Consider the following 26,220-nt stretch of genomic DNA (forward strand, 5'->3'; position numbering starts at 1 on the left):
TATAATATGAATAGAATTGAACATGCTCTCAGGAACGGAGGAAGCCTAAAAACAGTGAAGAAGAAACTAGGAATTGGCAAGAATCAGATGTATGCGTTAAGAGACAAAGCCGGCAATATCATTACTAATATGGATGAGATAGTTCAAGTGGCTGAGGAGTTCTATAGAGATTTGTACAGTACCAGTGGCACCCACGACGATAATGGAAGAGAAAATAGTCTAGAGGAACTCGAAATCCCACAGGTAACGCCGGAAGAAGTAAAGAAAGCCTTGGGAGATATGCAAAGGGGGAAGGCAGCTGGGGAGGATCAGGTAACAACAGATTTGTTGCAGGATGGTGGACAGATTGTTCTAGAGAAACTGGCCACCCTGTATACGCAATGCCTCAGGACGTCGAGCGTAGCGGAATCTTGGAAAAACGCTAACATAATCCTGATCCATAAGAAAGGGGACGCCAAAGACTTGAAAAATTATAGACCGATCAGCTTACTGTCCGTTGCCTACAAACTATTTACTAAGGTAATCGCAAATAGAATCAGGAACACCTTAGACTTCTGCCAAGCAAAGGACCAGGCAGGATTCCGTAAAGGCTACACAACAATAGATCATATTCACACTATCAATCAGGTGATAGAGAAATGTGCGAAATATAACCAACCCTTATATATAGCTTTCATTGATTACGAGAAAGCATTTGATTTTGTCGAAAACTCAGCAGTCATGGAGGCATTACGGAATCAGGGTGTAGACGAGCCGTATGTAAAAATACTGAAAGATATCTATAGCGGCTCCACAGCCACCGTAGTCCTCCACAAAGAAAGCAACAAAATCCCTATAAAGAAAGGCGTCAGACAGGGAGATACGATATCTCCAATGCTATTCACAGCATGTTTACAGGAGGTATTCAGAGGCCTGGAGTGGGAAGAATTGGGGATAAAAGTTGATGGAGAATACCTTAGCAACTTGCGATTCGCTGATGATATTGCCTTGCTTAGTAACTCAGGAGACCAATTGCAATGCATGCTCACTGACCTGGAGAGGCAAAGCAGAAGGGTGGGTCTGAAAATTAATCTGCAGAAAACTAAAGTAATGTTTAACAGGCTCGGAAGAGAACAGCAGTTTACGATAGGTAGCGAAGCACTGGAAGGGGTAAGGGACTACATCTACTTAGGGCAGGTAGTGACCACGGATCCGGATCATGAGACTGAAATAACCAGAAGAATAAGAATGGGCTGGGGTGCGTTTGGCAGGCATTCTCAAATCATGAACAGCAGGTTGCCACTATCCCTCAAAAGGAAAGTCTATAACAGCTGTGTGTTACCAGTACTCACATATGGGGCAGAAACCTGGAGACTTACGAAAAGGGTTCTGCTGAAATTGAGGACGACGCAACGAGCTATGGAAAGAAGAATGATGGGTGTGACGTTAAGGGATAAGAAAAGAGCAGATTGGGTGAGGCAACAAACGCGGGTAAACGACATCTTAGTTGAAATCAAGAAAAAGAAATGGGCATGGGCCGGACATGTAATGAGGAGGGAAGATAACCGATGGTCACTAAGGGTTACGGACTGGATTCCAAGGGAAGGGATGCGTAGCAGGGGGCGGCAGAAAGTTAGGTGGGCGGATGACATTAAGACGTTTGCAGGGACAACATGGCCACAATTAGTACATGACCGGGGTAGTTGGAGAAGTATGGGAGAGGCCTTTGCCCTGCAGTGGGCGTAACTAGGCTGATGATGATGATGATGATGAACACCTTCGTCAGGAACAACCACCGTTTATTTTGTAATTAGCCTGCAACTTACACAGACACTGCAAAAGCATCTAATCCATGCGAGGGCTTCAACATCACCTATAGAAAGAGCGGCTATATGCCTTGTTTTGCAACCAGATGTTGTCGTACAGCCGCAGCACCAAAGCGGGCGAGTACAATTTTGCCATTCGTCAATTAGCCACACTGAAAATCACGTCCACGTAGGTGAAGCTCGCTTCCTCTCCCTGGACCCGACGCAGCGAGAAGCCGAAGCCCCAGAACTTCGTGTACTTCTTCTTCCGGTAAAGCATGAGATCCACCTTCTCGGTGGACGCGCCGTCTTTGCCTTCCGGACCTGCAACAAAGCAGTGTTCGTTCAATCTCGTCGTCACGTCTAGTGCCGACATTAGTACCGCAGAAACGGAGCGGCAAAGTCGTCATGCCCAGCTCCATAGTATATGGTCCGCGTCACCGACATGCAGGTGGTGCAGTTTATCCGTTGGGGCCTGGAGTTTCAACTTATTTTCATCAATGGCCCTGAGGCAACTCCGTAGCATGTTGTCACGTAACAAAAGTATTATTATTCACAAGCCACGCAAGTATATATAAAGAAGGATGACCACCGAAACATATCCCCAGCGCGACCCAGCAAATCGTCTCCTCTTGTTGAGGATAAACTCCAGTTTTTCGCGCCACTCTTGGTTCCTCTGTAATAACATTTGAAGTTATTGATTGCAAAATTGACGATAGAGAAGTGTGCTCCTGTATGCAAGAAGAATTACTCTACAAGAGCGTCTATGCAGAACAGGACGTTTCGTGAGCGTACTTACTGCTCATAGCTGCGGTTCTGCTCGTGGACGTAGGAGAGCTCGCCTGATAGTCGATGGCTTCAGAGCTCTGACCGCTGGTCTCCATGAAAGAATCAGACACCTTGATAGGGCTCTTGCTTGATTTTACCTGGGCGGAAACAAGAATTCCCTGTCACACCTGGGTTCACCGGACAATGTTTATTTTGTTAGTGCTTTCCCACTCATGATCATCGTTGCTGATATTATAAGTGGTGAAACACCCACTGATAACGACTACAGTTTCCTTCTACAACCTCCTGCAATATAGAAGACTTCTAATTAAAAGCTACTTTACAAGTTGTGCCCGAGTATCCCAAAGCGCTATACCTTTCAAACTGAGACAAGCCAACTTCACAAAAGCCAAGCTTACGTAAGTGATTGCGCATACACTAAGGCAACTTTCCGAACCTTAGAGTTGAGCCTATATACGACAATTACATTATGCTCAAGAGGAAATAATATTCAACATAGCTTACTTGCGATTGACCATTGATATGTATGCGTACCTTGACCATGAGTTTCTTGAAGCTAGGCGAAGCGTAGCACAGCAACGGTTTCTGGCTTTCGGCGTTGACGTCGGTCATTTCCTCGACCTGCTGGTGCTTGCGCTTGTCCTCGGGGTCCCCAGTCTTGCGGTCTTTTTCGGCGTCGCTGTTCATGATTTCGGCGATGCTCGCTATGTCGCACAAGTTCGTCTTGCCGTAAAGCACCTGCCAGTTGAACTTGTCAAAGAACGGGTGCGTCTTCAAGTCGCTGTAGTTGCGCGAGCCGAGCCGTTCCACGGGGTTCTTCTTGAGCAGTCGGTACGTCATGTCCTTGGCCGGCGTCGTGGCCGAGTGGGGATGCTCGTCGGCGCGCGGCCACTTCAGCGGCGACGTGATGATGCGTTCGCGAAGCAGCTGCTTGGACTTTCCCCTGAACGGCACCCGGCCGGTCATCAGCTTGTACATGACGACGCCCATCGACCACCAGTCGCCAGCGCGACCTGCGCGAAAATGAAGGACCATGGACTGTGCATGTTGCGCGAATAACACCCACAAGAACATTTTCCACCGAACGCGTAAGTCTTGCCTGTGACTGGCTCTTATGCAGTCGGAGGGCGAAGACCCGAAACCACGCATCGCTAACCACGCGAAAGAAAGGATAACAACGCAGGGAGACGTGGTTTGTTGTAGACAAAAAGTGAGCACAATAACTATTAACTTCAAAGTAATCCAATTCGCTTTTCGCTGCAGAGCGTAGGACGTACCATACGGTCTTCTTTTGAGAATTTCCGGAGCCATGTACGGTATGGTGCCGGCCGACTCGCCGTCGTGGAATTCGAAAGGAGTTCTCCGAAAGTAGCCCCTCAGGAAACGCTTGGTGACTGCGTGATTGCGCATGCATTCATCAGTGCAGGGGACTCAGTCATGCACATCTCGGTATCGCGCGTCTGAAGTGAATTCCAGAATTCACAAAACCTGACACCGCAGACCTAAATCGGCAGAACCGTATATCCTCAGCACCGGTCATGTGACTGCCGCTTGGGTGCAGAAACTTTATCAACGATGAAACTTACAAACCGTTCCACTGGCTACAGTTAAGACATGTAAATATACTGGAATTTTCTTCTGTGTTTTAGAGGGACAGCTACGAATAGATAACAGAAATAACTGACAGCTTTCGCGGCGTCTGTCACTAGTGTAATCCGTTCTTCGTTAAACAAAAACAAGAAGTCGGCGTCAGCAGTTAAATGTCACAAGGGGTTGATAGCAGTACCGGATAACAATATCCTATTAGTACAGGTTCTCGAGAGGGAGAACGTTCATGTGGAATAATCATTGAACGATAAGACTGTCCCAAAGGTCCTTATAGTTAGTTACCTTACAGTATTACAGTCGGTAAATTATATATTAATTTCCTACTAAATTTAACGAGAAAGATTGATCGGGGGTACTGGATAAATCGCTTGTTTATATGGCCTTCGAAGAGCTTGACGCAATCATATAGCCAGCTGAAAGCACACTTTGGTTGTGTTTTCTTATGATAGTAAAAAAAGCCAGCAAATGCGAGAACACCAACATTTTTTTAAAACGTTTGCCTGAATAAAAGGAAGACAGGCTGCACTCACAGTGACCGTTGCACACTTTAGTTGTGTCGAAGTCGATGACTTTCACTCTCCCGCCCGGCAAAATGAGCATGCTGGAAAAGGCCGCGTGTAATGTATACGTTCACCAAGTCTATATGCAGTCGTAAGGAATAAGGTTTCTGCGAAAAGCAATACGGCCAAGAGAACATTATAACAATAATGCCATGATACTGTTTTCAGCATGCCACGTTTTAAAGCAGCGCAGTCACTCACAGCCGGAAAAACTGCCAACGAAGCGGCATAACGTGCTACACCATGACAGCAATAGCAATGTTCCCAAGCAATCGCCGCGAATTGCCACTGCAACGTGGGTTCACGACCTCCATATTCGTTTATTAATGCGATAGCAATTATACCGACCTGACCTGTTGTTGTGAAACTTAATAAGAGGTACAAAATGAAGGTTGTACAGGTCTACGCCCCTACATCCAGTCATGATGACCAGGAAGTCGAAAGCTTCTATGAAGACGTAGAATCGGCGATGGGTAAAGTCAAGACAAAATACACTATACTGATGGGCGACTTCAATGCCAAGGTAGGCAAGAAGCTGGCTGGAGACAAGGCAGTGGGGGAATATGGCATAGGCACTAGGAATAGCAGGGGAGAGCTATTAGTAGAGTTTGCGGAACAGAATAATATGCGGATAATGAATACCTTCTTCCGCAAGCGGGATAGCCGAAAGTGGACGTGGAGGAGCCCGAACGGCGAGACTAGAAATGAAATAGACTTCATACTCAGCGCTAACCTTGGTATCATACAAGATGTGGACGTGCTCAGCAAGGTGCGCTGCAGTGACCATAGGATGGTAAGAACTCGAATTAGCCTAGACCTGAGGAGGGAACGGAAGAAACTGGTACATAAGAAGCCGATAAATGAGTTAGCGGTAAGAGGGAAAATAGAGGAATTCCAGATCAAGCTACAGAACAGGTATTCAGCTTTAACTCAGGAAGAGGACCTTAGTGTTGAAGCAATGAATGACAATCTTGTGGGCATCATTAAGGAGTGTGCAATAGAAGTCGGTGGTAACTCCGCTAGACCGGATACCAGTAAGCTATCGCAGGATATGAAAGACCTAATCAAGAAACGCCAATGTATGAAAGCCTCTAACCCTACGGCTAGAATAGAACTGGCAGAACTTTCGAAGTTAATCAACAAGCGTAAGACAGCTGACATAAGTAAGTATAATATGGATAGAATCGAACATGCTCTCAGGAACGGAGAAGCCTAAAAGCAGTGAAGAAGAAACTAGGAATTGGCAAGAATCAGATGCATGCGTTAAGAGACAAAGCCGGCAATATCATTACTAATATGGATGAGATAGTTCAAGTGGCTGAGGAGTTCTATAGAGATTTATACAGCACCAGTGGTACCCACGACGATAATGGAAGAGAGAATAGTCTAGAGGAATTCAAAATCCCACAGGTAACGCCGGAAGAAGTAAAGAAAGCCTTGGGAGCTATGCAAAGGGGGAAGGCAGCTGGGGAGGATCAGGTAACAGCAGATTTGTTGAGGAATGGTGGGCAGATTGTTCTATAAAAACTGGCCACCCTGTATACGCAATGCCTCATGACTTCGAGCGTACCGGAATCTTGGAAAAACGCTAACATAAACGTAATCCATAAGAAAGGGAGCGCCAAAGACTTGAAAAATTACAGACCGATCAGCTTACTGTCAGTTGCCTACAAACTATTTACTAAGGTAATCGCAAATAGAATCAGGAACACCTTAGACTTCTGTCAAGCAAAAGACCAGGCAGGATTCCGTAAAGGCTACTCAACAATAGGCTATATTCACACTATCAATCAGGTGATAGAGAAATGTGCGGAATATAATCAACCCTTATATATAGCTTTCATTGATTACGAGAAAGCGTTTGATTCTGTCGAAACCTCAGCAGTCATGGAGGCATTAAGGAATCAGGGTGTAGACGAGCCGTATGTAAAAATACTGAAAGATATCTATAGCGGCTCCACAGCCACCGTAGTCCTCCATAAAGAAAGCAAGAAAATCCCAATAAAGAAAGCCGTCAGGCAGGGAGATACGATCTCTCCAGTGCTATTTACAGCGTGCTTACAGGAGGTATTCAGAGACCTGGATTGGGAAGAATTGGGGACAAGAGTTAATGGAGAATACCTTAGTAACTTGCGATTCACTGATGATATTGCCTTGCTTAGTAACTCAGGGGACCAATTGCAATGCATGCTCACTGACCTGGAGAGGCAAAGCAGAAGAGTGGGTCTAAAAATTAATCTGCAGAAAACTAAAGTAATGTTTAACAGTCTCAGAAGAGAACAGCAATTTACAATAGGTAGCGAGGCACTGGAAGTGGTAAGGGAATACATCTACTTAGGGCAGGTAGTGACGGCGGATCCGGATCATGAGACGCAAATAATCAGAAGAATAAGAATGGGCTGGGGTGCGTTTGGCAGGCATTCTCAGATCATGAACAGCAGATTGCCATTATCCCTCAAGAGAAAAGTTTATTATAGCTGTGTCTTACCAGTACTCACGTACGGGGCAGAAACCTGGAGGCTTACGAAAAGGGTTCTACTTAAATTGAGGACGACGCAACGAGATATGGTAAGAAGAATGATAGGTGTAACGTTAAGGGATAAGAAAATAGCAGATTGGGTGAGGGAACAAACGCGAGTTAATGATATCTTAGTTGAAACCAAGAAAAAGAAATGGGGGGCATGGGCAGGACACGTAATGAGGAAAGAAGATAACCGATGGTCATTAAGAGTTACGGAATGGATTCCAAGGGAAGGGAAGCGTAGCAGAGGGCGGCAGAAAGTTAGGTGGGCGGATGAGACTAAGAAGTTTGCAAGGACAACATGGCCACAATTAGTACATGACCGGGATAGTTGGAGAAGTATGGCAGAGGCCTTTGCCCTGCAGTGGGCGTAACCAGGATGATGAGTATGATGATAATGAAATATACCGACACTCCAGGCGCATTTCTGCCGACGCCGTCGCCAACGGCCTAGCCGTTATGTACCGTATAAAGTCCAAGGGCGATAACATCGTCGCCGCGCGCCGCATGCTGTATGTGCGAGTGAAAGCGTATGACGATGAGCCGGCGATGATGGCTCAATATGGCTCTCGCAAGAGAGGAAAGCGGGGAGGAAGCGCGGCTTCTTCCGTCGGCCGCAAGACAACGGGCGGAGGTGGGAGAGAGAGAGAGAGAGGGGGGGGGTCGTCTATTCCAGCGGCAACTGCCTATGGCGCGGTCGCGCGGGCCCTATCTCGAAAGCGATCTGTGATGTGGGACAGAGATTAGCTGCGCCGACATATTTTAGCTTCGTGGGACGTGTGTTCTCGCCGCTCAACTTTCATAGAAGCTATAGGAAGCACGAAGGTCACTTCGCTTGGTGCTGCTGCCGCGGGTCCCCACGCCAGCGTTTTAAGAGCGAGTGTTCGCGGTCGTCGAGTGAGGTGTGTACATGTTTGCTTGTGCACGCGTAACACCGTGCTAGTTTACACAGCCGAGAAAACTATCTTTACCTCGTGTCTAATAATTTGCTGTCGCAATCGATGCTTCGCCTTTCGGGCGAAACAGATACTTTTGGGAGGTATCACACGCAAGTGTCACATTGAAAGCACAGCACATCCGTGCGGATATATAATAAGCACCCGAAATCTATATACGGCCAGGTAGAGACAATTTTATACTGTGCTCGCGAAATCGTAGGTGCGCCTACGATTTGTAGTTGGCAGTACGACACACTGGCCTGCAATAACGAGCAGCCACTCACTTGGACACCTTGATATCCCGGTGGAGAAATCCGCGCAAGTGCATGTTTTCAAGCGCGAGTATCAGTTGTGCCATGATGATGCGCACGGCCTCGATCTCCAAGTACTCCTCTTTGGTGACAACGCGCATCAGGTCCAAGCCGGCGATGTACTCCATGATGGTCACGTACGCTTCCTGCCACGATGCATGCTCGAGCGTTAGCATGGCAACAGTGCGTCACGGTCGCGTGAGTAACTGCTCCTTTTTTGATGGCTGCCTTCTAATTATTGTACACTTTGCTTGCCAACAATATTATTTTTAAAGAAAGGAGAAAACAAAATAAACGTGCTCTGAGAAAAAGAAAACGTCGATATTTATAGCCAGCTGTAGAAAAAACAAGCTTGTAGAACAGAATCTACATAAGATAGTGTCTTTTAAAAGTGTAACCTACCTCAAACGTTGATCGCTATACCTGGTGTTCTAAGTTAAGCGTTATGGGTTTCTTAACAGTAGGCACTGAAAGGCACGCGAAGACCACCTGCGCAAATAAGTGCTTTGGCCAGGAGGGCACAAATTGACATGATAATTATCGCTGTCAGCAGCCCAATTAACAAAAACTGAATGACTAATTTTTTGCTGACTGCAGTAAGTGGGTATCTCTAATAAAAAGTTGGAGGCAGTCGAGTTTCTACACAGTATCAGACGGAAGAATTCTTCTACCGTGTCTCCGCTCCGACATATCCGACTCCAACTTTTAATTCTCGTTCGCATGATTACGCATGCAAGAGAGTCAGGATCGGTGCAAAGCTCCTCCCTGATGTGACGCAACTGTTGCGTGCGGGCTTTAGTCTGACAACAGGGCGGAGGCATAGGCAAAGATGATAATTGTCCCACTTCGTCCTCTCGGCTGGTGAAATCAAGATATGACAGCGAGGTGTGCCGTGCACTTGTTGCCTTTGATTTCAATAAAACTTAGAATACTTAGAAATCAGCAGTCACATTACTTGCGTGGCCCAGGCAAGGACCATGCCCGCTCGTCTAGTCGCCATTACGCACGGGCACTGCCCTCCGGCTTCTCCGCTCGCGCCATTATCTCGGCATGGCAGCTGCCGCCATCGTTACAGGATGCGCGGTCGCGTAGTACCACAGCGGTGCCGTGTTCTCCAATTGTTTAGAGGAGAAGGAGGGCAGTTATCTTTGCCAATGTCTCCGGCCCGTTGTCAGACTAAACGCCGCACGCAACAGCCGCATCACATCAGGGAGGAGCTTTGCGTAGATGCTAACTCTCTTGCATGCGTAATCATGCGAACGAGAATTAAATTTTGGAGTTGGACACGTCGGGAGCACAGACACGGTAGAAGAATTCTTCCAACTGATACTGCCCAGAAACACGACGGCCTCTAGCTTTTCATTACAAACATACCCACCTACTGCAGTCAACAAAAAGTTAGTTATCAAATTTTATATAACTGGGTGGCTGACAGCTCTAATTATCATCTCAGTTTGTGTCCCCATGGCCACATATTTCCACGGATTGTCTTCGCGTGCCTCCCGGTGCCTAACTAAGAAAACCATAAAGCTTAATTTTGAACACCCTGTATCTTGCCTTGTAAATGTAAACCGCTGCATTTCATGCAACGTTAATAACGTGCGAATGTGACATGTCATTCTTGTGTTCGACTGTGAAAGAACTTGGTGGAATATGTATTACAGTACCGTGTTATGTACAAATAAACTGGTAAATGAATAATTCTTACCTAATCATATTTCCTTATAGCTTTAATATGAGACGCCTGAGTTGCAATGCACCTTCACTGAACTTGAGGGAATATACGAGTTCGCCGGAAATCGGCAGTATACTAAACGGTTCCGACATCGGCTTGACATCGCAAGCGATCGCTACAACGAATTTTGGCTTTCAAAATGCGGATAATATTTTGAAAGTCATGTTTATTGATGGCTAGTTACACAACTCACCATGGCTGTGAATGATGCCACGGGAACGCACTGAAAATCTCAAGGAAGGCGAGAATGAACGCTATCATAGCAGCATAAGCTATAGGAAAGTGTACTAATTATGTTAAGTGCGCACGCACGCTTACGAAGATGATCAGGATGATCACGACGAAACTAACGAACGCTTCACAGCTTAGTTGACATGTCTTCGGTAAAGGGTCTCGTTCTGATAAAGCTGTCCTTGTTATACGCAAGATGCCGAAGCCTAGGCTATGTGCCCAATGAGGAGCAACTGGTAAAATGTAGTACGCTGACATTAGTAGAGCTACGACCGTGTGAGAAGTGGACAAGACAAAAGCTGCCAGCTACTCAGCTAGTGCGTCGGCCACACAACGTGGAGCAGCACGTGAACAAGCGGATCACACAGGACGAGTGGAAAGAGTGGGGACTAAGGATGACCAGTGAGCCGAAGAGGCGCATTGGAAAAATATAGGCGATGGGAGGTGCGTTTGTGGTCGACTGCAGACCTGTATATGCAGGCGATACGGCGCAAGAGCAGTTCGGTGAGCCAAACTGTTGAGGATTAGTTCTCATGCAGGTATATCTGAGAGCACCACAATGTTGATTTAGTGGGCACGTGCATCAGTCACGTACATGTGCTAGTGAAAGAGCTTGTATTTGACCATGCAGCGATACCCCTAGACTACTGTTACCAGTGAAGCATGTGGCACGTGTGGGTAGAAATGCCATCATTGATCGTTTGCAAAGCAACTTCAGGAGGCAGAGTCTTTATTATTTCTTCTATTTTCGTTCCCAGTGATCTACCGACGAGTGATGCAGCCGTCTGGATTCACCTTGACGCAGAAACAGCAGTAGTACTTGACAAGGAAGGGGTTCCTGATGACGGACGCGACAATTTTGTCCATGGCGGCCTGCTTGTGTCGGCTGAAGCGGTCCATGTTCACAAGCTTCACCGTCACCACGAAGTTGGCAGGACGGTAGGCGACCAGGTACACGGCCCTGCGGAGTGAGAATCCGGCTTGGGGACACTGCTGGCTCCACATTCTGAAAGCTGCTTGCTAAGTTTGCCATATACAAAACTATGTTACTTTAGAGGAAAAGGATGCTGTCATCAACGCTACATCTATACGTGGCCGAAACGAAAGCGCTCCTGTATTTAAATTGATGTGCATGTTCCACGACCTCTGGTTGTGAAAGTTATCCCAGAGCGCTCCACTAAGGTGTTTCGCATACCTGCAGTGTTGCTTTGAGAAGCAAAACCCCAAACATTTATAAAACTTATTTTAAATTAAAGGGTCGGCGAATGTTCATTTTTGAGACCGAATTGAATACGAATGGATAGTATCACAAGCGAATCAAATCGAATCGAATATCGTAGACTTTTCGAAAAGCTTTTGAATAAGGAACCACCGTTATGGCAACATAAAACAACGTTGACATCCCAGTCTGCTTGAAGTTGGCAAGATTCTGTCATTGCATAGTATCGTATGAAGAGTTGTTTATGAAAAGCACAGACGGAGCATTAGAAGCAATGAAGTATAGTTTCATCGCATTAGGGACTCTTCAGATAGCGCGAATGATCGCTGTACAGCCTTCAAAGTGTGGCTATGTAAGTGACCTACAGCTGCTCAACGGCGAAAGTTCTCATGTTTTATGTCATGCTATGCACGCGGTGGTGATAATTTACCGCGCATCTGCTCCAGTTTTCTGTTTCCTTGGGCGCAGTTGACGTTTTAAAATATACGAAAAATATTCTAAAGATATTCGAAAACTATTCGCGTCTACGAATGGTGACTATTCGATTCGTAATTAGAATGTTTCGAATATTGGCACACCTCTATTTCAAAGAGAACCATGCAAAGAGAATTTCACGGAAACAGCTTTACCTGGAATTTCTAAGAACGCCTCGCAACATTTACAAATAGAACCTATATCCTATACAGAATCACTAAAATATAGATAATTCACTGACAAGGCAGAGTTAACTTGATCCTACATATGCTAGGCTTCATTGCCTGTTAATTCTGTAACAAAACATTAAGCCTCTCGCCTGCCCCGGTGATTCTTATCGCTTATAACAACAATACATGCTGTCACAAAACACATATTATTATAGGCATATTAGAGCACCAGCGCTTTTGCATTTAGCAGACTATTACTATTACGCACGTGCACCCGCGCGTGCGTGCTGGCGCATGAGTTAGCAAACGAGCACTTTTGCATGTCCCCTCTTGCTGACAGAATCGCATCTCGGACATGCCCCCACAGTGTTCACGGGAATTAAGCCAAGGACAAAAACGCAACAGTGTTGTATGCAAACCTACCCAAAGCCGCCAGCCCCGAGCATCTTCAGGTTCTTGAAGTCACGCATCCGTGGAATAAACATAGCGAATGGAAGTGGTTTAGGTGGATTCATCTGCGAAGCAAACAACAGGCGCAAGGTTATGACAGAAAGGCTAAGATGGACAGAATCTGCTACGAGGCCCTGTGACGTTCGTATACGTTCTTTTGAGAATTGCGATAAAAATAAGCCTCGCGTTAAAAGATAACGACGGCATCGTGACTGCTGCCCAGTCGTATCGGCTTTCTTGTTCATGTCTATGCCTTTCTTTTCAATTAAAATTTAACATCTCATGCCGGACAAAATATAATCATTATCAAAACAAGTTGGCGGTCTTTAGCATATTCAATATTGTGAAGTCTAAAGGCACCACTTAGTCTGTTTGCTCTCAATTGCTCCAGCCCGTGTTGTGGGAACACGAAGATCTTCGATGGAGTCCGTGTACAGTTTAACATTAGGAAAAGCCAGCAGAATCCGGCTAAGAGATTATTAGGAATAATTGAATCACATTCGTAAACAACATTACTCTTCTATTTAAGGAGGGGTCCGTCGTGGTTACTTACTGTCTATGGTGTTGGGGTACTAAGCAAGACGTCATGGGATTGAATCCCGGCCACGGCGGCTTGCGGCCGCATTTCGATGGGGGCGAAATGCGAAAACACCCGTGTACTTAGTTTTTAGGTGCACGTTAATGAACCCCAGGTGGTCCAAATTTCCAGAGTACCCCCCTATGGCGAGCCTCATAATGAGATCGTAATTTTTCGCACGTAACACCATAATTTATTATTTTTTTTTATTTCAGAAGGGACCAAATATTGTAAAAGCCTGGCCATAATTCATATATGTTTTAGGGTATCGACGCGATAAACGGACTCACGGGTCGTGTAGAGTAAAAAATTCGTATTAGTTTTTATTATATTTGCCTTTCAACATTGACTAGCATAACTGCACGACTTCATTATCACCGGTATCAGCACGTCGCTGGGACGGCTGACAAGAAATGCATATAATCAAAGCAGAAGAATACGTTGTAGGATGTCCGGTCTCACTGCTAGATTATGGGGTTCTACGTGCCAAAACCATTTTCCGATTATGAGGCACGCCGTAGTGGAGGGCTCCGGAAATTTCGACCACCTGGGGTTCTTTAGCGTGCACCTAAATCTAAGTACACGGGTGTGTTCGCATTTCGCCCCCATCGAAACGCGGCCTCCGTGGCCGGGTATTCGATCCCGCGACCTCGTGCTCAGCAGCCTAACACCATAGCCACTGAGCAACCACGGCGGGTCGGTCTCACTGCTAGAAGGCCGTGTTTCATTTTTTTTTCCTTCAACATAACAGTGTTCTGCTAGCGTTATAGCCGAACATTCTCCTTCGACAGATCACGATATCGACTGTGGCTGCGCGCCCGTGGTATAAACACTGAACGATATGTAAACCCCCACGTCACGTCTTAATCTCGAATGTTTACTAATTAATACAGACTACTACTCCCACGTTGCACAGCAACGCGACAAATCTTTCTTCCTGTTTGTGTGAGATGCCTTAGTTATGAGTGAATGCTTACTTTCCTCACCCATGTTTATTCGCTCCCTATATGAACAAGGCTCCCGTAAAAAGAGACGAAATATTTGTCATCATCCTTTACACGGTTCGCTCGATAATAAAAAATTAGTTATCGTTAAGAGAGGAGTGCTCCTACACTGCCACCGACGCCGAGGCTCTTTCGCTCAAGGTGTCAAGGCGAACACCTGAACCATTCCACGGCAACTGTACAGCCATCATTGTTCGAAGTACTATGGCGCCTTCCTTCTTCCACGTACTGGCCAAGCACAATTAGTGTCGCTAATCTGACTAAATCCGGCGAACTCAGCCTTAAGCCTTTCAGCCCTGGATTTTCTATTATTTGCATATATTTTTGCTGTGCATATTTTGCACCATAAGGACTCTAGAATCATGCCTGAGCAAAAAATAAGTCATTTGTGTTATTATTTACCGGTTTACAATCATGTCGTCAAAACCGCACATCAGGGCTCAGTGGTTGCGAAAGGCAATGAAAAGCTAATTTATTCAGGGTTGGAAAACACAGTCATGGCAAACACAAACATCACTAATTGTTGATGTGGAAGCCTCTGAAGCAGTTTCGAGCCTTTGCAAGACACAGGTGGACGTTGCATTTTTCGCACATGATACGGGTTTGTCCTGTGCATCCCTCGAGCTTACAACGCTGTTCCCTGCTGTCGGTACGAAGAGGCCAGTGTCCCACATTATGAAACCTTACGTCTTGTACAGGCCGATTTTCAGCATATCTTGCTTTTTTCGAAGTCACCAGAGGGGAGAGTGACGGCCTTCCTCGCTTTTGCATCTTTGGCAGGCTGTCGGCTCGTGCAAGTGCTTCACTAATATGAAGGGTGAAGTCAAGTAAGTCCAGTTGCTTGGCAGGGATCAGCCCTCGTGCAGATGCATCACTTCTATACTCCAGCCATGCGTTCACAACCGAGGCATTGATAACGTGAAATATCATCCTCAGCGTCCACTTTCGCGACCGAATCTTCCTACGGTAGAGCGCTACAAGGAAGTCGGTTTTATCGACTCCACCCATGCTGCTGTTGTACATCCTTACAACAGCTGGGCGTTTCACTTCAATGTAGCACTTATCCGTCTTGCTCCACCGCTTGGCGTTGTCCTCGTCATCAATGGCCACAAAGTTCGATGCCATGGTCACAGCTTTGTTGTCATACCATCGCGTGACAGCTACTTTTCCGTCCTTGCTGACCATGGAAGCAGAAGTTCCGCGGCCTTTTTTCTTTAGAATTTTCTCTGACTCCAATGGGCATTTTTCACACCGGTTGGCTCGAATAGTTCCTGCCGCAAATATTTTCTTGTGTAGCAGCGCGCGCAGAAGAGGTAGCGATGTAAAATAATTGTCAAAATATAGTTTGTGTCCCTTGTCGCAGGGAATTCGATAAGCCAGCTGTGACACTATAGCACCTGTCACACCATATTGTTGCTTGAGACTTTCTTCTAACCGTGTCGTTGACCCCTGATACGGCAGCGAAGAATACACAATGCCAGACTCTCCACAAAGCATGAAGATTTTTATACCCCAGGGGTGTGGCTTCCCTTTCACGTACTGTTTGATGTGATATCCAGCTTTCCTTTGAAGGGAACAATTTGTTCGTCGATACACAATCGCTCCTCCACATGCAGTGCCTGACACCTTTCTACGAATTTATCAAGAAGAGGTCTTACTTTCCAGAGGCGATCATCAGGGTCAGGCCGAGACACGTCAACAATGTGGAGATTGTGTCTCAGCTTTTCAAAGCGGTTCCGTGAGAGCTCGGTAGATTCAACCAGCCTAGTCTTCATTTCCGGCTTCCAATATAACCGCAGCCTTGGGTATCGCATGACGCCCATGATGAGGTGAAGTGCAAAGAGTTGTCGGATCTCTTGCTCGTTTGTATTTACCGATTTGCCTTCTTGCAGTACCGAATACTGGTTCGTCTTTTCGGCTAGTTAAATCAATACGCTCTTCGGAATGTAGCGACAGAAATACCCCCACGGTGACTGCATTTCTTCATCTGCATTCACTGAAGCAAATTCTTCGCACTGAAAAGTTGTGTCCGGTTTTATGAACTTCTTCCTTGTCCATGCAGCTGTCGATGGTTGGCAATCATCGTCCGAGCTTTCATCCTCGCTTTCTGCCTGTTCTGGCTCAGGCTGCTCAAACTCGTCACCGCTGTCGGAAGATCCGTCGATTTCTCCCTCCACATCAGACAAGTTTCCATTATCAAGCTCACGGAAAATTGCATCCGTGCATTCTTCCAGATGCTTAGAACGCAAGTCCTGGCGGGAATAGAATGTATCTGTCGGTATACACGGTATAGGCGTGCCTGAAAAAAGAAAAAAAAAACACGCACTGAAATCGGACGCATGGCAAACCGACGGCACGCCATACACAACCACAAAGCCCTGCTGTCGTCAAAACCGCACACGGAAAAAACATCATCTTACAAGTAATATCACCATGCAATGATGCTTATTCAAGCACGTGCGTTTTCTGCAATCTGTTTAGAGACTATATAAAAAATCGCAACGTAAACTACGCAGGGGCTATTCAATTAAAAATTAAAAAAGAGCGCACGTACCTTACGGCGTGTCTGCCATGTTGATTGTTGTCATTTCTTTTTTCTCGTTCGACACGGCTCCGCAGAGTCACGTGACTAACCATGGCGACGGCACTAGTACTCCCAATAGTACGAGTGGGGAAAAATACAAGCAGTTTCGGTTCTTTCTTCATGCTGAAAATTCCGATTGCAAGTCCTGTCGTCATTTGACGACGCCAGGGCTGAAAGGGTTAAACGATCAATTGCTTGATTTGGAATTTGCGTGAGGTCTAACCTTCCTTATACGCTTCTCGGCGGATTCTTCTAAGCAACACTTGCGCAAGTTTCTAAGCAAAATCTTTTTTTCAAACCGCGCGTAAAGCAATGCGGTCATCGTTCCGAGTAAAACTTGTACACAATGCCCACCCGTTCAAGCTTGTTGACAATAGCGTCACCGATGGCCATCCAGTCCGTGACGGGCACTTCGGCGATCTTCTCCAAGGATGTCGCAACCTCGCCCACGATGATAGTCAGCTTGCGTACGGTGACACCGAGTTCTTTCGCAACTTCCGTGTTTTTCTTTATACACTGCGTGACGAACGATGTCTAAGATAGTAGATAGCGTTCGTACAGTAAATATACCGTTTGTAAACGTGATGATAAAGAACACCTGAGAAAGTATGGCGCCCCGCATTGCATACTTGACTAAAATATCTGTTTATCTGCGACGACCCACAATCTCGTTCAGTTCTTCGTTATACAAATAAAAATTACTTAAAGAAAGCGTCAATTAACAGATTCATTTGATGTTATTGAATTGCATGAAATTTTCACAAATTGCAACTTCATGAAATATATACGTAAACTGCTCACACCTTGGCGAACAAGACAGCCTGCATAATTTTCCTTTTTGAATCAGCTGCAGGTTTCCTTAGAAAAGCTTTGGCGGTAAGCTTCAAGAGTTCCCAAATGAAACAAAATCAGGAAGTTACGGTTGTCGTTTATCGCTATAGGTAAAAAGTTTTAGACGCGGCATATCGGCAGAGATGCGGTACGTGTCGTTACCATGTTGTGGAGGCCAACCAAATTCTCGACCATATCGCGGATGTCCTGGTACGTGATGACCTGCTTGTTGAGCTTGAGGAGGCACTCTTGCGCGTGGAGAACCACCTCTTCCCGGCAGAAGTGCGACAGCGGCTCACGCATCAGAGACACCTTGCTCTCGCGCTTGATGAAGAAGTCCAGCAGCACAGAGGCAGCCTTTGGAATCTGAAAACGAGCAGGTGCACGAAGCGCGTTGCTATATATTGCTGATTTTATCTATTCTTATTTTTTAGCTGAGACCGCCCGTCCACAGTATGCATCCTCATATAGTGCCGCTTCCAGGGCTGTGGCATTCTAGAGTATATTATAGAATTCTAGAGTATACTCTCGAATTCCTCGCTCTCGTCGTGTCTTACAGAACTCGCAACAGCGAAACGCGTGGGGAGATGCTTCCACTTCCTCGAAACATGTTATATCCGTTGTATTCACTAACATTCGCAGCATATTTAATAAAAGGGACGAATTGTCTTCGCTGATTGATGACACTGATGCTGACATAATAGCGATAAATGAATCTTGATTGACTAACAAAATAACAAACGAGGAAATGTTTCATTGCCATAAAAAATACATGGCGTATAGGAATGACTGTACTGATAGAATTGGGGGCGGTGTATTGCTTGCTGTTAGTAAAAACGTTGAGTGCTTTTATGTACCGATAATGGCTGAAATTGAATCTGTGTGGTGTTGTTTAACCGTTAAGTTGAAAAAAAAAATCTTAGGCGTATGCTACTGGCCACCCTCGAATAGCTCATTTTGTGATCACATACATGACTGTCTAAATCAATGGATGGTAAGATTGCCCGGAGCAAAGATAATTCTTATGGGCGATTTTGGCTTTCCTAACATAAACTGCTCGAACACATGTTCCTTCCCCATCATCTAACTGAGGCTAATCAGTTTGTCGCTATTTGTTCTGGCTTTACCCTCGTACCCGCGGTCGTTCTTCCGACACGTGTAGCAGGCACTACGTCATCATTACTTGATCTTGTGCTGACATTATCTGCTGATATTATATCTGTGATAACGCACTTACCTGGCCTTAGCGACCATGATACATTACATTTTACAATCACGATATCCCTACCGCTGAAGCGTAAACGATTTAAACACATAAAATATTATAAAAAGGCTAAGTTCTCTGCAATAAACATCGAACTTGCTTTCTTTCTTTACACGTGTCTACTCGGCCATCTCGATCGTTGTGTCGAGAGAAATTGGCGCCTCTTTAAAAGAAAAAAAAGTTTGTGATCTGATAAAACTTTATATTCCAGACCGAGGTATCTATTCAAATAGTAATGTACCACGGTATAGCAGACACCTTAACAAACTAAGCAACAAAAAGAAACGCCCATTTCGTATCGCTAAACGTTCACTAAATCCTGAACACTGGTTCTCAAACAAAAGCGCTGCCGCTACGTACTTTTCTAACTTAAGGTCCGCGAAGTTCTCCTACTACAACGTTACCCTTCCCAAGCTACTGAACACTAACAGTAAGGCATTCTGGAGCTCTATTAAAGGAGATAGCCCCACAAAGATCATTCTCATATCTCCAACTGGGAACGCAATCGCCGAGCACGCATGCGCTGATGTGCCAAATGACACGTTCGTACAGGCTTTTTCGCCGTCTTCGCACGTTGCTCCTCCTCCCGAAATACGACCTAAAAGATACCCCCAGATGGAGCCCGCAGCATTTAATGGTAACGGTATTAAATCAATCATAACTAAATTATAATTAAAATCATCATGTGGTGTTGATGGAATTAACATTACATTTTTACACAGTACTAGCTAGTGAGTATTGCTCTATAATTTTAAATTATTTTTTCTCAGTCGCTTCACAACGCCACATTGCCTCTAGGTTGGAAAACGGCTAAGATCATTCCAATTCATAAACCTGGTAATAAGCATAACTCTTCTAATTATAGGCCCATTAGTTTGATTACAGTGCCCTGTAAGATAATGGAGCACGTAATTTATTTTTAGGTAATCAATCACCTTGAATCCAACAACTTCTTTACATCTAGCCAACACGGTTTTCGTAGAGCATTCTCATGTGACCGGACCTGCAATAAAGTTTCTTCACTCACTCATTCATTCTCATGTGATACCCAGCTTCTTTGATTTACTAACGACTTGCATTCCAACTTGGACGCAGGATTTCTTACGGACTATATTTTTTCTTGATTTCGCTAAAGCATTTGACAAAGTACACCACACATACTGCTATCTAAACTCAGCGCACTAAACATTGATGCTAATGTACCTAATTGGATAAAAGCATTTCTAACACCCCGCATGCAATTTCTAAGCGCTAAAGAAGTTAATTCAACTCTAACACCCATCAAATCTGGCGTTCCACAAGGGGTCTGTGCTTGGGCCGCTGTTATTTTTGATCTACCTTAACGATCTACCTGATAACATTTCGTCTGGAATTTGTATTTTTGCAGATGATTGCACAATATATCGCAAAAATACTTATGATGCTAATAGTTCCTGTCTTCAGGACGACTTAAACACACTGCATAACCGGAATAAAGAATGGCATATGCAACTTAACGTCAAGAAATGTAAATCGATGCGAATATCCCGTAAACACGAAGCTTGTCCTGCCTATTTACTTGCTAACATTTCTCTAGAGAGCGTAAGAAACTGCATATATCTCGGTGTGCATATAATCTATAACTTACCCTGAGAGTACCATATCGACATTATAACGAGCAAAGCTAATCGCACACTTGGATATCTTAGAATAAACTTCTTGATCGCACCATTATTACGCAAACAATTGTTGTACACGACATATGTTCGTCCACAGTTGGAATATGCATCATCAGTACGGGAAACACATCATGCCATCTCAATTAACTGCTTCGAAACCGGCCAGAATCGCTCCGCTCGGTTTATACTAATTACCATGGTGCGGCAAGCGTAACCCAAATGAAGACTACACTGAACCTACCTTCGCTGTTAACCCGCAGGAAACAATCACGCCTATGCTTATTTCATAAGATTTACTACTAGAACGCAGCGCTTCGGTCGGCATGGATTAATCCAGCAAGACTCATCTCCTCACGTAGAGATCACACACATAAGGTACACGTGCCTCGCTCTAACACGCTAACACATTCGCAATCACTTTTACCAAAACATTCAACGAATGGAACGGTTTGCCGCATCTATTGTTAGTATAAGTAATCCTGTTCAGTTTAGAGATGCTTTAGTTAAGCACATTGAATCACGAAAATCATGAAACTTGCGGTTATACATCATGTGACTTTTTTTATTGTGTAAACCCGACATTTGGAACTTAGCTTTGTATGTATTGATCTACCATTCCTAATTTGCGTATTGAAAAGTGTATCATCAAATTTCTACGGCGACCTACCCGTATCATTCTTTTGTTTATTATGTGAATTTGGGAGCTAGCATAACTTTTCATTCTTACTTATACTGTGTCTTTTCTGTATAATCTCATTTTTAGCCTCCTCTATGTAGCCTCTCCCCTCTATAATGTATACATACTCTGAGGGCACTGTATATAAATAAATAAATAAATAAATAAATAAATAAATAACACATGCAGTAAGATATTCTACTTGGACTCAACCTGTCATTGTTGTATGAAGACATGATGTGCACAAGTGAAGTGTGAGAAAGGTTAAAGTAGTGCTGAAAATCCAAGCTCCTCACCCTGGGGCAAAGCGACACGAGCATATTCGCCGACACCTTCCGCTTGTCCAAGCCTGCAATGTAGAAGGAAATGAGTACGGGCGGCTTATATTACTTCACAAATTATCTCAGTATAAAAACATAACCTAGTATGCCTTTTTATGCGCAATACGAGTACTTCATGTTAAGTTGATCTAAAAAGAAGTGAAGCGAGTTTACTCAGTGATAGCTGTCAAAGCAGCGAAGCTGGCTGTCATTTTCTCACGTTTGAACTCGTGTTCAGCGCGATTTTCATGAAAGTCTTTTGTCTCGTTGTCGTCGTTTTGCTAGAACCGAGCTTCTGTTTCGGATTGCGCACACTCTTCGGTTGCGTGAGGTTGTGACCAAACTGCAGTCCATCACAGACTATGCAGCTGTGGCCGCACTCATGGTCGAGGAATTCGCACTTGAACCGCCCATCGGCACCCTCCGTGGGAGGTATCTCTGCGTCGACGTCTGTGCTCGGCCTCTTACTCTCAAAGTTGGGAGAGAGAGAGAGAAAGCACTTTATTTGCACCCGTCATAGAGTATGGGAGATCGGGGTGAGACGCAGCTCGCCCTTTCACCGTCTACCTCCCCCCTAGAAGTCGGCCGGAATCAATTGGCTTCCTACGGCGTCTTGGGCTTGACCTATGACTTGTTTTTGGGCTTGTTCTTCCTAGCTACGGAGGGAGGATTCCCATCACTCTTTGTTCCCATGTAGGCCGTTTAGTGCTGGGCAAGCCCAGAGCATGTGATTTAGGGTCGCTATGCATTCACAGTTTTTGCATTTGAAGAGTGCACCTCAGGATGCCATTTGTGTTGAATATAGGGGTTTGGGAAGGTACCCGTCTGCAGTTTTCGTCCGATTACTTCTTCCTTCTTTGTAAAAGATTCTTTTTTTTGGGGGGGGGGGGGTAGGGAGGGTTCTCCTGCCCATTCTATAGTGTTCTAGAATTGCTCGGAATGTTGTTAAGCAGAAGCAAGCTAACTCGAAGTTGGGAGTTAGCTTGCCTCTGCTGGCGTTTGGTTTGGGTTGCCTTGGCTTGCCTCGGCGGTATCCTTGGCGATAGTGGCTTCCCTCCGCTGGCGCTTTGCTTGAGCTTCTCGCACTGGAAGCTCGGAATTAGCGCGACGATGGCGCTGCCGCTCGCGCCGGACGGAATCCATGGGGCGAAAAGCCGCGTGCCGACGAAACACCTGCTCCTATAACCTTTCATCCCCCTCCCCCGGCGTGCACTGTGGCCCCCTGCGTGACACCAGACAACGGACGGCGATGGCTCGACTTAGAACAGTTCCGCTGCTAATATTACCAGGAGGAAGATGTGTGGAAGTATAAACCGTCCTACAAAAAAAAGTAAAAATATTGAGCAATGACTTCTGTGCAGCATTGCAATGAAGATGGAAACACTTCACTGCGCCACGTTCCCCTCACCAGGCACTTCAAAATTTGTTTATAGATTTAAGTTGTCGATTTAGATTAAGTTGTAGGAAGTCACCAAAGTATAGCTCAACTTTTTCTTTTTAGTTGCTAGATTATTATAGAATGTAGGACAAAAGAAATGTCGCGTTGCCACCGCTTCCAAGAGGCAAACTTCGCTTCCAACTCTCTCTCTACCTAGATTAGCGCCCGCAAGGGATATTTCTTCCCTGCCTTGTCCCATGACAGGGCCGAAAGTACCAGGACCGACCGATCGACTTTTAAGTCACAATGCCCGCCCTTTTTTTTAATACGGAAGTGTTTTATGCGGCATACACCACTGACTTCCTGTAACGGATGCGACGTCGGCACGAACGCTTAAAATACCCTCTCTCTTGACAGGGATGGCGCCGCCATCTAGGAGAGTTGAAGCAAAGTACTGCACCATGACACGAACGAGCGCCGATAGAGAGCGCTTCCGTAGTCTCAGCGCAGCGGAGGTTCCAACTGTGTGTAGCCCGGCGTAGGCGAGTAAGCCTTCTGGTGAGGTGAGGACGCAGTTTCCCCACATGGTTTGCGCTTGGCGTCGATTTGGCCTGTGACGCCTCGTAGTCTACCGAATGCAGCTCCAACATCCATTAGCAGTGCCCACACGTCGCCTACTGCTTCGCTTGCGATGACACCAATTAAGAAAACTGCTGCACTAAGCAGCGCAGAAACGCAACGGCCTCGACAAGCGAATCTCGATTTGGCCTGGCGAGAGACACGCCGGCGTGAAGTAGAACGCCATCGCGGCGCACGGTGAGGACTCTGCCACTCGCATTCCTGATGCTGAGTGCGTCGCAACTCAACTGGCCCAAGAGCCAAGACACTGCGGAGCCGCACCAAAATGTTCGTACCTTCGCCGAAGCGGCTCGGCAGCATGACGCGGCTCACGAACAAGACGCCGAGCGCCAAGCAAAGCTGCAACGCGGTCGCCGGCTCACAAGATCGTGCGCCTTTCGCTGCATCAGACCGTGAGTTCGCGAAACGATTTACTAACAACCCGTTCGGTTTCGCTTGTACGGTTTGCGAACGCCTGTGGTTTATGGGGGGGATTTGCGCAATGCTTCTGTAAAGACACGTTTCACTTTCATGTTCTACCGGTTCCTATGAAAGAGGGATCAACCATAATCCTCCCCCCCCCCTTTTTTTTTCACGGCACACTTGACGTGGCAGTACGATAACATGCGCTGCATTCGACGATTTACCGAGCTTGCGTGCCATGACCGGTGACATTTCAGGAAGTGCGTCTCATGTAGCTAGAGGCATTTGTGCGCGTAACGTAGCGTTGCCAACAGTCGAGTGGACAGGGCGTGTGCGGCTGGCGACGACCGAACCTGTCAGTGTCAGGATCCGCCATCCCGCACGTGTGAAAAAATTTAAAATTTTTTTTGGTCCCACAGTGTCGCGATTTACAACAAGAAACGTGCAGTTTAGTAGCCTGGCAAACACGACTACCAATACCGATTGCGGTATTGTGAACGGCTAGGGGTCCGCAACAGAACTGGAACCACGGCAAAACGAAACTGCCTTTATGTGTTTATGACAATACAACAGAAGACAAATGATAAGAAAGATCAAACGAGCTCTCCCACGCTATAGAAAGTAAATCTGGTCTATTCATTGTCGTCCAGTACAAAAGAGACAAAAGTCAGGACATTTGGCCGTCCCGACTGGGTCAAGTCGGGAGTCGGGACATTTCCTCAAAAGCCGGGACTTTCCTACAAAATTCGGGGTCGTTTGTAAACCTACTGCAACCTTAACTCTCTGACTGGAAACGGGGTTCATTCCAAAGGAAGGGTACGTGGACTCTAAGAAATTTCAGCACTTCGCGCTATGCAGCCGCTTGGTACTTTGTAGACACAATTGGCACAAGGTGACCTATGCGTATCGCGTCTGCCTGTTTGCAATGCCAAAATATGGTGAGGGGCCCTTTGAGTACACGGCGTTCTTCAGTTCTGCATTAATTTCGTTGGCTAAGAAATTATAGTGCTTTAGGCAAGGACTAACGTTTGCCATTAGGCATGGAATCAGTACCGCTGTATACCTGTGGCCAGTGTCCCTCAAGTCACTGAACGTACCGGGCTTGTCGGTCGACGAAGCAGCAGCAACGACCATATCGTTTGTTCTCCGTGCGCTCGGTTCTTGAATACGTGGAAGCAGCGTGTGCGATGCTGGAGTCCAAGATTCGGGTGACAGCACGCACTCCGGCCAAGTCGCAGGGTAGTCGCCGTTGTTTCGGAAGCGGTGCTACGACGCTGTGCGGCCAGCGGAGACTGGAAGGCATACGACCACCCCGACCTTCTTCTGCTTCTTCGAGGGAACCAGCAAGCCCCCACGTGGAGGCACGCTTTCCTTGATGATAATGACGATTTCTTTTTTCAAAAATGGCACAAACACGCTGTGTAGGATTGGCCTCGAATCGGGTATTTTTTGTTCATAACGCTTATATTCGATAAGTGCATGTGCAGGAAAATGCCAGCGAGCAGTAAATACGAGGGCGAATTAGAAAGTCCTTTCCCTTAATTTTTATTAGCGAAAATAAGGTATATATGGGTAATTACAAACATGCGTACTATTCTACGTAGCTTACACTATCTTTTCACACAGTCCATACACCGGTTCACATATTTGTCCCGTAGCAGCACTAAATTTGATATGCCTCTGTGGTAGGATTCATGCGGCTGACTGTGGAACAACCGCCGACTGCTGTCTTGGCTTCATCCTTGCCCGTGAATCGTTGTCCTGCCAGGAACTTCAGCGGATAGGAAACGTGGAAATTCTAGGGGCGAGGTCCGAATTGTATGGTGGGTGGCCCAGACTCTCTCAGTGAAATGACCGGAGCTTGTCGGCGATTCTTATGGCCAAACTTCGTTGCTCGTACGCCGTGGACATGTGAAGCGCAAACGCCATCTTCAACAACTGGTAGCAGCGCCACGCCGTGGAGCTATCAGCAAATAAGGCCGGGCCGGTCCAAGAAAGGTCCACCACTGGAAATGGATATGTTGACTTCGCATATACAGCCATAATATGGCTAAAGAAATACGGACCAAAGACTTTCTGATTCGCCCTCGTGCCTAC

General features: G+C 46.0%; 1 protein-coding gene across 1 annotated transcript; it reads right to left on the reverse strand.

Annotated features, from left to right (window-relative positions):
* Positions 1 to 1,944: 1,944 nt before the first annotated feature.
* LOC142570409 (microtubule-associated serine/threonine-protein kinase 3-like) lies at positions 1,945 to 25,453 on the reverse strand. Its single transcript, XM_075678794.1, has 13 exons — positions 25,221 to 25,453; positions 21,681 to 21,733; positions 17,949 to 18,152; positions 17,310 to 17,471; positions 12,764 to 12,855; positions 11,244 to 11,438; positions 9,240 to 9,369; positions 8,485 to 8,657; positions 4,712 to 4,782; positions 3,851 to 3,967; positions 3,108 to 3,586; positions 2,584 to 2,710; positions 1,945 to 2,108 (listed from the first exon to the last, which is right to left on the reverse strand). The coding sequence occupies exons 1-13, from the start codon at positions 25,255 to 25,257 to the stop codon at positions 1,945 to 1,947; spliced, it is 2,004 nt and encodes a 667-aa protein (XP_075534909.1). The 5' UTR covers positions 25,258 to 25,453.
* Between the last annotated feature and the right edge of the window lie 767 nt (positions 25,454 to 26,220).

This window comes from Dermacentor variabilis, chromosome 2 (genome assembly GCF_050947875.1).
Source record: "Dermacentor variabilis isolate Ectoservices chromosome 2, ASM5094787v1, whole genome shotgun sequence".
In the NCBI taxonomy this organism is placed as follows: domain Eukaryota; kingdom Metazoa; phylum Arthropoda; class Arachnida; order Ixodida; family Ixodidae; genus Dermacentor; species Dermacentor variabilis.